The sequence below is a fragment of the Monodelphis domestica genome, chromosome 1, assembly GCF_027887165.1.
Source record: "Monodelphis domestica isolate mMonDom1 chromosome 1, mMonDom1.pri, whole genome shotgun sequence".
Taxonomy (NCBI): Eukaryota; Metazoa; Chordata; class Mammalia; order Didelphimorphia; family Didelphidae; genus Monodelphis; species Monodelphis domestica.
The window spans coordinates 466,491,644-466,505,525 of NC_077227.1; the positions used below are offsets into that span (position 1 = coordinate 466,491,644).

General features: G+C 38.9%; 2 protein-coding genes across 11 annotated transcripts in view; one reads left to right on the forward strand and one right to left on the reverse strand.

The window, feature by feature from the left end:
- TTF1 (transcription termination factor 1) overlaps positions 1-3,601 on the reverse strand; it is a 32,706-nt gene extending 29,105 nt beyond the window's left edge. For 4 of the 10 annotated variants that reach the window (XR_458363.3, XR_008915353.1, XR_008915352.1 and 1 more), the window contains exon 1: positions 3,279-3,595. The gene's annotated coding sequence lies outside the window, so the exon portion shown is untranslated. Of the gene's footprint in view, positions 1-3,278 lie in introns of all 10 variants that reach the window. The other 6 variants (XM_007475195.3, XM_056812619.1, XM_007475194.3 and 3 more) reach the window with 4 other exon arrangements.
- A 2,994-nt stretch (positions 3,602-6,595) lies between these two features.
- CFAP77 (cilia and flagella associated protein 77) overlaps positions 6,596-13,882 on the forward strand; it is a 229,178-nt gene continuing 221,891 nt past the window's right edge. Inside the window, exon 1 of the mRNA XM_007475199.3 lies at positions 6,596-7,139. Coding sequence (XP_007475261.1) covers positions 6,933-7,139 — 207 coding nt within the window. The 5' untranslated portion in view covers positions 6,596-6,932. The remainder of the gene's footprint in view (positions 7,140-13,882) is intronic.

Genomic DNA, 13,882 nt, shown 5'->3' on the forward strand with positions numbered 1-13,882 from the left:
AGAATTTAAAGCATTTGGCAATTAATTGGTCATGGAAAAAGGAAGGTGAGGGAAGAGTCAAGGATCATTCCAATGTGGCAAACCTGGGAGATTCAAAGGATGGTGATGTCCTCAACAGAAATAGGTAAGTTTCAAGAAGGGATAGTTTTAGGGAACATAATTTGAATTCCATTTTTCCAAGTTTGAGATATCTACAGGACAACAAGGTGGAGACAGTCAACAGTAAGATAATAATGAAGTGTTAAGTGTTCAAAAGAAAGATAAAGGTTGAATGTATAAATATAGAAGTCATCTGCATAGAAAGAGCATTGGAACTCATGGGAACTAATGAGAGAATGCAGAGAAAGAAGATGACTCAGGATAGACTTGGGGACAAATATAGGAAGATGCTAATACAACAAAGGAGAATGAAGGATTATTTGGGGGAAAAATGAGAACCAAGAGAGCTTTGTCAAAGAATTCAAGGAAGAATTAATATTCAGAAGGAGGGGTCGAAGAAATCAACTATTAATAAATCAGCCTCAAAGAGATAATAAGGAAAAAGACATGTACAAAAATATTCATAACTGCACTCTTTGTGGTGGCAAAAAATTGGAAAATGAGGGGATGCCCTTCAATTGAGGAATGGTTGAACAAATTGTGGCATATGTTGGTGATGGAATACTATTGTGCTCAAAGGAATAATGAACTGGAAAAATTCCATGGGAACTGGAAGGACCTCCAGGAAGTGATGCAGAGCAAAAGAAGCAGAACCAGGGGAACACTGTACACAGAGACTGATACATTGTGGTACAATCAAATGTAATGGACTTCTCCATTAGTGGCAATGCAGTGATCACGAACAACCCCAAGGGATCTACGAGAAAGAACACTATCCACATTCAGAGTAAAAACTGTGGGAGTAAAAACACCGAAGAAACACAACTGCTTGATCACATGAGTCAAGGGGGATATGATTGGGGATATAGACCCTAAATGAACATCCCAGTGCAAACATCAACAGCATGGAAATAGGTTCTGATCAAGGACACATGTAATACCCAGTGGAATTGTGTGTAGGCTATGGGAAGGGCAGGGGGATGGGAGGGAGGAATAGAATATGATTTTTGTAAGCAAGTAATAATGTTTGAAATTGACCAAATTAAAAAAAATACATCACATACAAAAAAAAAATACAGAAGGAGGGGTTGGCCAACATCAACAAAAGCTGGGGAGGCAATAATCAAATAGAATGAGGGTTAAAAAAACATTACTGGATTTAACAGATAAGTGAATTTTGGTAAATGCCGTTTTCCATTTGGGGGCCTGAAAGTTGAAACTGAAAAGGACTGAGAAATAAGTGGAAAGTGAGAAATGAAAGGGAGGTAAAAGGCAGAGTAGGGGATTTGGAGCCAGAAATACCTTTAACTCTGTCTTCAGATGCTAGCAATGTGACCCTGGGGCAAGCTGCTTAACCTTTGCCTTTAAAATGGGATAATAATAGTAATAATAAAAACAGCACTGACCTACCTGGGAGTTATGAGGCTCAAATGAGATAACATCTGTAAAGCACTTTGCAAATTTTATAGTGCTATATATTAAATGCTAGCTATTAAGTGAGAAATAGAGGCAATGAATGTAAATGAATCTTTCTAGTATTTTGACTGCCAGAGGGAGGAAAATATATAATCCAACAGCTAGAAGAAATCACAGTGTCATGTGACAAAGAAAGGATTTGGATAATCATGTTTATGGGAAGTAGGTAAGGATTTTAAAATGCCCCAAAGAGAAGGAGGAATGATTGAAGGGAATGGATCAAGAACCAAGGGGAGGTGTTGGCTTCAGCAATGTCCACCTTTTCTTCAGACAGGAACACAGGAAGAGAGAACAGGGATGAACTAGAAGGAGTTTGAAAACTAGGGTAAGGAAGACTTCACTTAGATAGAATTGCATTTTCAATGAAGTAGGAAAAGCTCATGGAAATAGCAGTTTTGATTAAAGGAAGGTTTGTAATAGCTGCTGTGTAGAGTGTGAAACTGAGTCAACAAGTTTAAGAAGAAAAGCGTAGCAGTGGAGAGCCAATCTGTAGTAAATTCAGTCAGAAGGGGTAGATGATTTTCTCCAGCAGTTTCTTATTAGGAATGGGTCATATGGATAGTTAAGATACACCATGCAAGATACGGATTTGGAAGTGTGACTATTCATAGGATAAGGAATTCAAGGATAATTTATAGTGTATGACTGAAATGATCAAATACAGAGACTAGACTGTAAAAGAAAGGAAGTGAGGTCAGAAGTAGGATGATAAACTCAGAAAATTTGGAAGGGTTTTTGTATGGGAGTTCATGGTGAGGATGGACAGTAGGTTTAGGAATAAGAGATGAGAGCTTTTGATCAGATAGAAGAATTTTATAGTCCTGGATAATGGAAATAAAAGTTATAAACTGTATGCTGAATTTTGAATCAATGGACCTAGGTTGTAATCTCAATTTCAACATCTATCAGTTTGAGAAATCACCTAACATTTATGGGCCTCAATTTCCTCATCTGTACAATGAGACTAGATATGACCTCTAAGGATCTTTACTACTCTAAATCTATGAAAATGGCCATTCCTGTGAAAGGCTGAGGTGGAATGAAGGTACAAACAGATCATACATTTGGTTGAACTAAAATGACAGGAACCTAGATAACACAGTAAATAGACCACTAAGAGTGTTCTATATGGGAGCACTATAGGAGTAATGGGAGCCAGGAAGCCCTCTGTTCAAATGTGACCTTGGAAGCTTATTAGCTACATGACCTTGGGCTAGTCCCTCATTTTGTTTACCTAAGATTCCTATTCCGTAAAATGGGGACAGTAACAGCACTTACTTCGCAGAGTTTTTGTGAAGAGCAAATAAGATAATAATTGTAATGCCCTAAGCATAGTTGGTGCTATATAAATGATAGCTACTAATATTAATGAGATAATAACAGTAGAACCCTAAGTACATGCCTGGCACACAGTACGTGCTATATAAATAATAGCAACTACTAAATGAGATAAAGCTCTTAAACGGTACCTGACACAGAGCAGGTGCTGGGCAAATTTTAGCTATTAGTAATACCAGAAACATAGACATTAAACTTCCCACGAAAGAAGACAAACAATGGGCTGTAACACTGTCACCTCTATCGGTCTCAATTTCCCCTTCCAGAAAATGAGAGGATTTGGATTACATGATATCTAAGGATCCTGCCTGCTCGGAATTGTATGGATCAATGAAACTGAGGTCAGCGAGACAAGGGTGACTTACTCACGGTCAATGCAGAGGGATGGGACTGGAACCCAAGTGTTCTCGATAACGCTGTCCGGTTCTTTCCACAGCAATACACTTCCAGATATCTTTTCACCGCCGCCCTCCCATAACGCCTCCCTCCAAAAAAGGGAAGAAAACAACTTGAAAACACTTGGTCCCAACCACGTCTCTTTCAGGCCAAAAGATGGCAGCTACTCACTTCCAACGTGCTCAGTAATCAAGGGCCCACGCCACAGGTCCCGTAAGGCCGCCCAACTTAGTTCTAGTAGCTAACTGGTCGGATTCACTCTCTCCAGGAAATGCTCAAGCGGAAGTCGCCTGAAACTTCCATCCCTTTCCGGAATCCCTCCCAGCAGGCCACGTATTGCTGTCAAGGCAACGGAGGAAGCTATTTAAAGAGCCCTCAGGGCGGGAAGGCGGGGCTGGAGACACCAGAGTGACTTTCAGTGGCGCAGGCGCCGTGCATTCCTTCCTATGGCTTCCCGGATGCTTATCCTTTTTTGGTATCTTGAACCACTTTGGCCATCTGGTGAAGCTTGTGGATCTTTTCGTAGGATGATGTGTGTGTGTTTTTATTTTTTATTTTTTCATTTTTTATGATGATTTAAAAAAATTCTAAACAAAAATTCCCAAGACGACAAAGAAACCAATTATATTCAAATTTTTGTTGAGCCATTTTTCTGTGGTTTCTTACACTTTGTGACCCCACTTAGGGTTTTCTTGTTTAAGAAATTGAAGTAGTTTGGCCTTCCTTTTCTCAGTTCATTTTACAGATGAAGAAACCAAGGCAAAAATACAGCTAATTTTTTTTTTTTCCGTAAAGATTTAAGAATCCTAAACCAAGGAATGGGTAGCCGATTACAGGATTTTAGAGCTGAAAAGCCAATCCCCTTTAATATTATGGAAAAATGAGTAGAGGACAGAGGAAATCATAGACTCCAAATCAGAGTCTGTAAGGAATCTTCAGAGGCCATCTAATCTAGTCTCCCCAGGTAAACAGGCCTAAGAATCATATGCAGGTCTCCCTGAGTTTCATTTTTACCACCCGGTATAATGAACAGGTTACAATGGATGGACTCTAAGGTTCCTTTTAGTTCTGAATCAATGATTCAGTGGTTTTGGTTCTTTGATTTTGGCATTTGGTTTTTTGGGCCCATTAAGATTAACTCTAGCTTCAAGGAACTTTGGTGTGAGGAGCCTGTCCTTGGGACAGGAAGTCACTAAAGATGACGGACTACAAATAGAGACTGCTATGGATAGGTGTTTAGCAACATAGCATATAAATGTAGAGGTCACTTATACAGCTGTGTGGGCAAGGCCCATTCAGTTTCTCTGAGCCCTAGTTTCCTCCTCTTAAGGGAGAATCTTGGATTCAATGTTCCTTAAAGTCCTTTACCACTGCCAGCATTCTGTTTACCTGGCAAAAATGCATTACTGTGGGGTTAGAAAGATCTGAGTTCAAATTCAACCTTAAGCTCTTATTAGCTCTGTGAGACTGGTTAATTCACTTAACCTGTCTACCTCAGTTTCCTCATCTATAAAATGGGGATAATTATAATACCTACTTTCCAGGCTGTTGTGAGGGTCAAATTAAGTAATTATAAAGTACTTGGCACAGTGCCTAGCATATACTAAGTCCCAGAAAACTTTTAGCTGCTGTTATTATCAGTTGTTAGCTGTGTGTCTCTGGTCAAATCATGTAACCTCTTTTTGCCTCAGTTTACTCAACTGTAAAATGGGGATAATAATAGCACACCTACCTCCCAGGGTCATTATGAGGATCACATGAGATAATCATTATAAAACACTTAGTAGGTATTATTATATGAGTGCTAGCTATTATTGTTATTACTATGGGCCTATTTTGTAAAAAGAGAATTTAACTAAAAGAATAGTCACTACCTTTAACAGTACTTGTTCTAAAGTCTCTTATAATTCTAACATTCTACTTTCTAAGGGCCTTTCAACTCTTTGTGCTGTGGTTCCTTGTGGTTCAAATGATCCAAGATTATATAGAAACTGGAAATTAATCGGTTAAGAGAAAGCATGGGTAGGAAATAATTACTTAGTTTGTGAACTCTTTTCTTCATAGGGATATAGCCTGACTCTCTTGCTTTTTACATTGTCCTCTTCACCACTATTCCTGATGATGCCCATTTTTATATCTGAGGTTTTTTTTAGCATAGGTATGGTATCCTCAGTTGAATTTGTAGCATACTTCCCTTCACTGACCACCTGGAATAAGCAGTTCATAAGATGGTAGGAATGGATGAATGCATAAATACTCAAGATTGGTTCTATATCAAGGAAAAGAATAGCTTTGACTTGGCACATTCATGATTCAGTGGTATTAATTATGCATTTAAAAATTTGTTTATGAAAAACTTACTTGAGGGTAATATAAACAGAATCACAAAGATGTGCTAGCTGTGGGGAACGCAGAAATATATATATATATATATATTTTTTTTTTTCCTGAGTGGAACTATTATTTAAATGGTGTAGAGAGATCCCAGGGAAGAACTCCCTCTCTCAATGTAGTTTGGCATCTTCTCTGCAATTTATAGTATCACCCGGAATATTGAGAGTTTAAGTGATTTGCTCAGGTTTATATAATGGATTCTTTATGGATCAGAAGTAAAATGTGACCCCAGAGATTCCTGACTCTAAGGCGAGTTAAGATCTTGCTTCAGACACTTACTGTGTGACTTTGGACAAGTTACTTAACCACTATCAGCCTCAGTTTTCTCATCTATAAAACAGTGGTGATAATAATAACATGGACCTCACAGGACTGCTGTGAGAATGAAATGAGATTATATATAAAGTGTTTGTAGACAAAATATTAACATCATCATACCATCATCACTACTACCATACCATACTGCACAGGCTGCAATAACCAGACCAGGAAAGGATCTTAGAATTCATCTAGCCCATCCTTCTCAGTTTATAAATGGGAAAAGAGGAAGAAAGTCACTTGTCTAAGGTCACAAGTTCCCAGCAAAGGCAGGACTACAGAATCTAGAACATCACAGGGACCTTGGAGACCAGATTCCTCCACTTTACTGATGAGGCACAGACCGGGCTTTGGATGGGGTGAAGTGATTTGCCCAGGTTAGTTTAGTGACAGGTTTCCAGACTCTCCTGCTCAGTTTCTCTCACTACACAACTATGTATAAACCTGTCCAAGGGGAGTAGAGAGATTTAAATGTGTTAGTGGCTCTTTAAAGTCCTGTTCGGGGGCAGGGGTCAAAGAGTGTTGATGTGATGGGTTCTATGTTCGAAACCGAGTGGAGAAAAAGCTCGCTCCTGTTGGCGTCCTGTTGCTATAGAAATGGGACGTTCCATTCTTTCCAGAGGAGACGTCCTTCCTACCTAGTCTCTAAGAATCCTTCTGGATTGGGTTTGGGAGGAGATCGGAGATACTATAAAGTCTAAATACGTCCCTTAAACCTCTATCCAGTGTTAGGGAAGAGTTTTGTGGATTCTCGAACTGGGATAGTTAGGGCACGATCCTCCCGCGGGTTGAGTGGCATGAGCCAGAGAAGGGGTGGGCTCCCGTACCTGCATTAACCTTAGGAAAGCGGCACTTGACGGATCTCCCAGGCCCATTTCCCGAGAAATTCTCCAGGGAGAGCAGCCTTCGGGATGGCTACCTCCGGGATGGCGGTTCCCGAAAGCCCTCAATGCGAAACCTCTCGATGGAAGAAGAAGAAGGAAGTCTACCGCACAGTCAGCCATATCTGCCCCCCACCGAGGCGACCCCTGGCCATTGCCGACCTGCGCCCAGGCATGGAAAATGAGAGGCTGGGGATCTTACGGGACTCCATGCTGCAGAACCCACTCATCTTAAAGGTGAGCAGGCTCCAGACCCAGGTTCTTGGACTTCTGAACCCCCTTAGTCTAGAACCCTTCTGGTTCTCCTGTCCCTCACATTTAAGGTTTTAAGGTTTACAAAAGTCCCTTTCTCTCAGCATCCCTGTGAGGAAGGTAAGTTGCAAGCATTATTGACCCTTTTTCATAGCTGAAGAAATTGAGGTGCAGAAGATTAACTAACTTTTTCTGGGCTACCCCATTTGTATCAGAAGCTGGATTTAAACCCAGGGCTGAACAGGTGCTAAAGTAGTACCATAAGTAGCTCTTAAAAGTATTCTTTAATTCATTCAACAAAAAAGAGATGAAGGAAATGTAAAAGTAAAAATACCTTAATCAGGTAATGAAATTCAAAACATATTTATCAGAGTAGCAACTGTATATATAAACCTCACACCACATGTATTTTTTTGTCAGCAATAATATCATCCTTTTACTATTTACAAAGGTTCACTGAAAACTGGCTTCTGCCTATCAAATTAGCAACTTCGTTAGATCTATTTCTTTTCTCAGTGCATCTTATGAAGGTGGTGCTTCAGTAAAGAAGGATCTTTGATTTCACCAGGAAAGGAAACTCCCAGTGGGGAAGCTCCTTCATCAATAGCAGAGCATAATACATTTTGACTTAGTACACAAATCCAAAGGAATTACTTAATGTACCTAAAAGTTTAAGACTTTAAGTTTAAGAATTAAAAGTTTAAGACTTGCCTTCAGTCACACACAGCTAAGTATGTGCCAGAGGCAAGATTTGGAACCTGATCTCTGACTTGGAGGCCAGAAATGGGTATATTATGCCAAGCTGTCTCGTTACAAAGGGAAAATATCACCCTAAAAGCATTTCCAGCCGGCAAAGCAAGAAACATGAAACTGACTTTGAATTTGCTTTGTGTTGATTATTGGGCCATAAAGTCACAGAAGCAATTTAGACTTTAACCACTAGAGAGCAGCATGCTTTTAAGAATGTTCAAACTTGCCTTAAGTTTGAAATGCTGATGAGGGGGTGTTAACTATAACTGCTAAACAGTTTTTCTCTGTACAAAGAACCTTGGCTTCATCAGCTGACCCATGCTTTAATCATTTATGCTTATAGTCTTATATAACCCTTGACTGCTAAGCATTGACCCCATGCCCATAGGCACAGAAAGATGATCATATTAGGAGTCAGAGAACCCGAGTTCTATTCCAACTCTTCCACTAACCAGCCATGTGACCTTGATCTTCCTGGGACTGATCTTACTTCATCATACTGGACTGTAGTTTCCCTAGCTGTAAAATGCAGAGATGGAAGTAGATGGCACCTCATTTTGATCTCCCTACATTGGTCCACCAGCAGTAGTTCTTAAATAATGAATGGCAGAAGATAGGTACTTATCTATGTTGATCTCAAAGTGAATAAAGTTACCATCAAAAGGAGTTTAGAAGACCAGAAGACCAGACCAGATTTATGACAGAATGGTTTAAAACATGATCAGGCTTGACTAACATAACTGTGTTATGGATTAAAGGGTGGAATCAAACCTATTTAAATATTATTATTTGGTAAAAGATTACCCCTAATAGATGGCCACTGCTTTTCTTGCACAAAGTCACCAATTAGTAATAGGGTGGTATAAGCTCCCTCTTTCTTAATATAAAGGGATAAAAGTCTCTCTAAGGTCCTTTCTAGATTTATATCTGGTCCTCTGATCTTTCCTCTTTATGCTTCAGCATGGAGGGGAGGTTACCTTGGGTTCTTAAAAGCAATGTCAGGGGATTTCATAGTCTTGAAGTTCCTACTGTCTTGGAAAAACCTTAAATACAGTCCTGAAAACAGACTTTATATCCATGTTCTATCTAGCTCAATTCAGGGAAACTCTAAGGGCTGGCCTCTAGGTGATAACTCATTTGGAACAAAGCGACTCATGAAATCTTCTAGCTAAGGTGTGGAGCAAGTTGGGATTTTTACCCATGGAAGAAGTTCCCATACCCTCTTTGAACTACTGAAGCAAAGGCTAGTTATAGTTAATCATTATGTTAGTGGTGCTTGGAATATATATGTAATCCATTTGTATACACAAACACACACACACACACACACACATATATATATATATAACACAATACACATATGTATGCAGATATGTGTTTTTAATTGAAAAAATAATAACTGACTAAATATAAAATTAAAGTTTTTGCCATCTAGATGGCACCAATTTAATGGCTTTCAACATAGACCAAAGGCTTCAATCCCAATCTCCAAACTAGTATTAGAGGGGTGGGGGGGAAGGAAGTAAAGGGAAAGAATTGTTGACTCACTTGTATTTCTATTCACCATATTTTTTCTCTTCCTTCTTTTCCTTTTCTTTCTCTCTCTCTTCCTTCCTTCCTTCCTTCCTTCCTTCCTTCCTTCCTTCCTTCCTTCCTTCCTTCCTTCCTTCCTTCCTTCCTTCCTTCCTTCCTTCTTTCCTTTCCCTTTCCCTTTGGTTTTAATATCCATACTAAATATCAATTCCAAGGCAGAAGAGTAGCAAAAGAGCAGGAGGTTCAGAATGTTGAGAGGGATTTGATTGACAGAATAGGCATTAAGTAACTTGCTCAGGGTCACACATCTAGGAAGTATCTGAGGTTAAATTTGAATCCAGAACCTCCCATCTCCAGGCCTGACTCTTTATCCACTGAGCCACCTAGTTGCCCCAAGATCCAAGATTTTCAAAAGCTAACTCCATAGGATACAAGCTCCTTGCCACAGCCTGGAAAGACTTCTAAGAGGTACCTAGGAGTACATTGTATGTCTGTGGTTTGAAGATCAGCTTTAGATAGGTTCAAAAAGATTTTAGTCACTCTAGGATGATGAACTAAAATGAAACTGAGTGAGTGGGAGGGAAAACAGTGAGTCTCCTTGAAGTATTGATTTCAAAGGAGATATATGTAGCTGTTCTTAGAGTTGGGAAGATCTGGGTTCAAATCTCTATTAAATGATAACTATATAACCCTGGACAATTCACTTAACATTCATTTATTCTTCAACTCTGTGAGCTAGTAGTTCTCAAACGTTTTTTTATCTCAGGACCTCTGTATACTCTCTCTCCCTCCCTCCCTCCCTCCCTCTGTCTCTGTCTCCGTCTCTGTCTCCCTCCGCCCCCCTCTCCTTTAATCTTTACCTTCTATTTAAGAATTGATACTTAGTATTGGTTCCAAGGTAGATGAGTGGTAAGGGCTGGGCAACTGGGGTGAGTGACTTGTCCAGTGTCACATAGCTAGGAAGTGTCTGAGACCAGATTTGAGTCCTGACTTTAGGCCTGGTTTCTATCCAATGAGACCCCCAGCTACCTCCCCCCCATACTCTTAAAAATTATTATGGATGCCCCCCAAAACTTTTGTTTATGTAGGTTATACAAACATTTATAGTATTAGAAATGAAAACATTTTAGTATTATTATGAAAAAAATTTTGGCCTTATGGACTCCCTGAGTCTCAGAGGTACCAGACAGAATCACAGAGTTAAGATCCAAAGTTGTAGATCTCCATGGCATAAGGACTTTCCTGGTCTAAACATTTTTTCAAAAGTTCTGAAGGAGGAAAATTGCAAGAAATGGATTATTTGCCCTGGTTGAAGTCAAACCTGGGGGGCAGCTAGGTGGCTCAGAAGATGGAGGGCCTGATCTGTAGATGAGAGGTCCTGGGCTCACATCTGGCCTCGGACACTTCCTAACTGTGTGACCCTGGGCAAGTCACTTAATCCCTATTGCCTGTTCCTTATCTCTCTTTTGCCTTATAACAGATACTTGGTATGGATTCTAAGATGGAAGGTAAGGGTTTTTATAAAAAAAAAAAAAAGTCAAACCCGACTTGAGGGTTTCATATATTTAGGTAGATAGCTTATCATAACTGAACCAACAAATTTTCTTTTTTTGTCCTCATGAGGGCAGTATCTCCCTTTTAATTTCTCCCAAGCTTCTTGAATTGCAGTGACTACATAATCTAATGATGCCTTCACATGATACTAATTAAGGGATTGTCAACATTTCACTCTATCTCTTATGAGATTTTGTCATTTGGCTCAAAAGAAGAAAAGTAGAATCAGAGAATTTGAGTGTTGGTAGAACACTAGAGATCATCTAATCCTGACTCTTCGTTTTATATAGGAGGAAACTTTGGCTCAGCACAGTGTAAGCAGTTTGCTCCAGTCCACACGGTTCATTAGTGGCATAGCCACTAAAGCTTTGTGGTTTCAAAAATTAAAGCTGAAAGTCGGTTCAAATGTATTTTTCCTTTTCTTTCAAAATCAAGTTGCCATATTTTCAGATTTTTGTTTTTAACTGAAGTGTAATTCACTGTAATTTGCTTTAGTTTGGTAACATAAATCTAGATAGTTTTACTTTGTCTATGTATTTCTTCTTTTGAGATAGATAGTGTATGCTCTTTGACTTGGCTTTCTCTTGCAAACAGTGTTGGAAATACACTCCGAATAGGTTTTCTCTATGCATATTGGAATTTGGTGGAATATACATGTTGGAATAATACAGGGTCTTGCAAACATTATCATTTAGGAGAATATGTTGATTTGGTTGATCGATTGATTGATTGACTGTTTCTCCTAAAAAAAAAAAAAGGGCTCATTTTTCACTTAGAATGTTAGACCACTGAAAAAATAAACCCAACATTGCTAGTCAAAACCCAGGGAATTTAACAGAATATATATTGACCACTGTTTTGAAAAGGCTGAAATTTCTATAAGAGTCAGTTAAAAAGTAGAGTGAAAAAAATTGGGCAACCAATCAGTAATTAATTGCCTGCATGATATCAAACTATGATTTCTTTATTTTGTTGAATGACCGAGTCACGGAATTTCAGAGTTGTAAGGGACATCAGTGGCCACCTACAAAACTGGAAACAGTTGAAATTTATTCATCGAACATGTATTTAGAGTCTTCTATGTTCAAAGCACTGGGGTTGGCCTTTCAGATGCAAAGACAATACCAAAACAGTCTCTACCCATAAGGAGCTTACATTCCAGTGGGTATAAGGGTAAGAGAGACCATAGATAAATATATACATGATTACTTGAGGAGGAAGGAGAAGGGTAGAAATCAAGGAAGGCTTCCCTTAAGAGGTGGTGTCTCATGTAAGTCTTTTCCAAGATATAGTCTAATGAAATGATGGTGATTATTTATTGTTTAGTCTTTTTATAGTACCTACTTCCCAAGAGATTTTGAAGAAGCCTAAAAAATTAAAACATATAAAATAGATGATTAAATTTTTAAAAGACAAAAATCTGTTAAATGGTACCCCGTGCGCTTGGAATAAAGTTAAATAAAATTCTCTTTTTTAGAAAAGGCTTCTACTCTATTTTATGAAGTGGTGTACAAACCTAGTTTCACCTCATTTGTGCCCTTCTGGAGAGGACAGAATTAAATAGGGAAAGAACTGGGCTGCTAAGCACACACTTCTCAGTTTCCCAGAATTCAATGACTCAACATAGAACCTGGTTATAATCCCCTTCAACACTCCTTCAGAGAACTCATCAGTAATGCAACTTTCCTGCCACTAGAGCTCAGATGAAATCCTGTCAATACAATTATGGGGAAGAAACTTCTTGGTTGGCTCTGACAGGATAGTACCTTCAGTTATTCTAGAGATGTAACAGTCTATGTATAGATATGGAATACAGCATCTTTAGAGAGAGCATATGATCCTGAATCATTTTTCATAATTTATTACTGCTTTTGTTTTTCAGTGGAGTTTATGTCACAATTATGTAGTGTTGCATTTGTGAAATAAAACCATAGAAACAAACGAGAAAATGTATATAAAGTACCATGCAAAATTTAGAGCACTATATGAATGTGAGCTGATGTTATGATTGTGATTATTATAGATTCATAGAATGTCAGAAGTGGAGAGGGACCTTAGAAATCACGAAGTAGTCCAACTCCCTAATTTCACAGGTGGGAATCCTGAGGCTCACAGAGGTAATATAATTTCCCCAATATATCTCATAGCAAGTAAGTAACAAAGCTGAGGCCAGGTCTTAGTTATCTTGGCCCTTAGTCCTAGTCCTATGGTCTTTTTACTCCAATAAAAATTAATAATTCTATTTAGTAAGCCAGATTGACTATGTCATTGAAGTATCTTATACAGTGCTGGTCACAGAGCAGGTATCGTTCAATCCAATAAGCATTTACTTATTTTTTAAACCCTTACCTTTCATCTTAGAATCAATACTAAGTATTGGTTCCAGGGCAGAAGAGTGGTAAGGGCTAGGCAATGGGGGTCAAGTGATTTGCCCAGAGTCACACAGCTAGGAAGTGTCTGAAGCCAGATTTGAACCTAGGAACTCCCATCTTTAGGCTTGGCTTCTCAATCCACCGAGCCACCCAGCTTCCCCCTCAGTAAACATTTATTAAGCACCTACTATGTGTCAGGCACTGTACTAAGTGCTGGAGATACAAAAGAAGGCAAAAAACATTCCCTGCCCTCAAAGAGTTTGCAATCTAATATTTACTAAATATATCCTGAATGAATCAGATCAAAGTGCCATTTTGTCTTACTTACTTCTGGTAATTGTGATTTTGTGAGTGTGAATATTCCTTCTACTCAAACAGACCACATTCCCTCTTCAACTTAGTATACAGTGTTTAAGGACTACCATGAATAAACAATTCTTTATTTTATGAAGTAAGCAGCTAGATAGTACAATGGATAGGGCACCCGTGCTGGAGTCAGAAAGAGCAGAGTTGAAATGT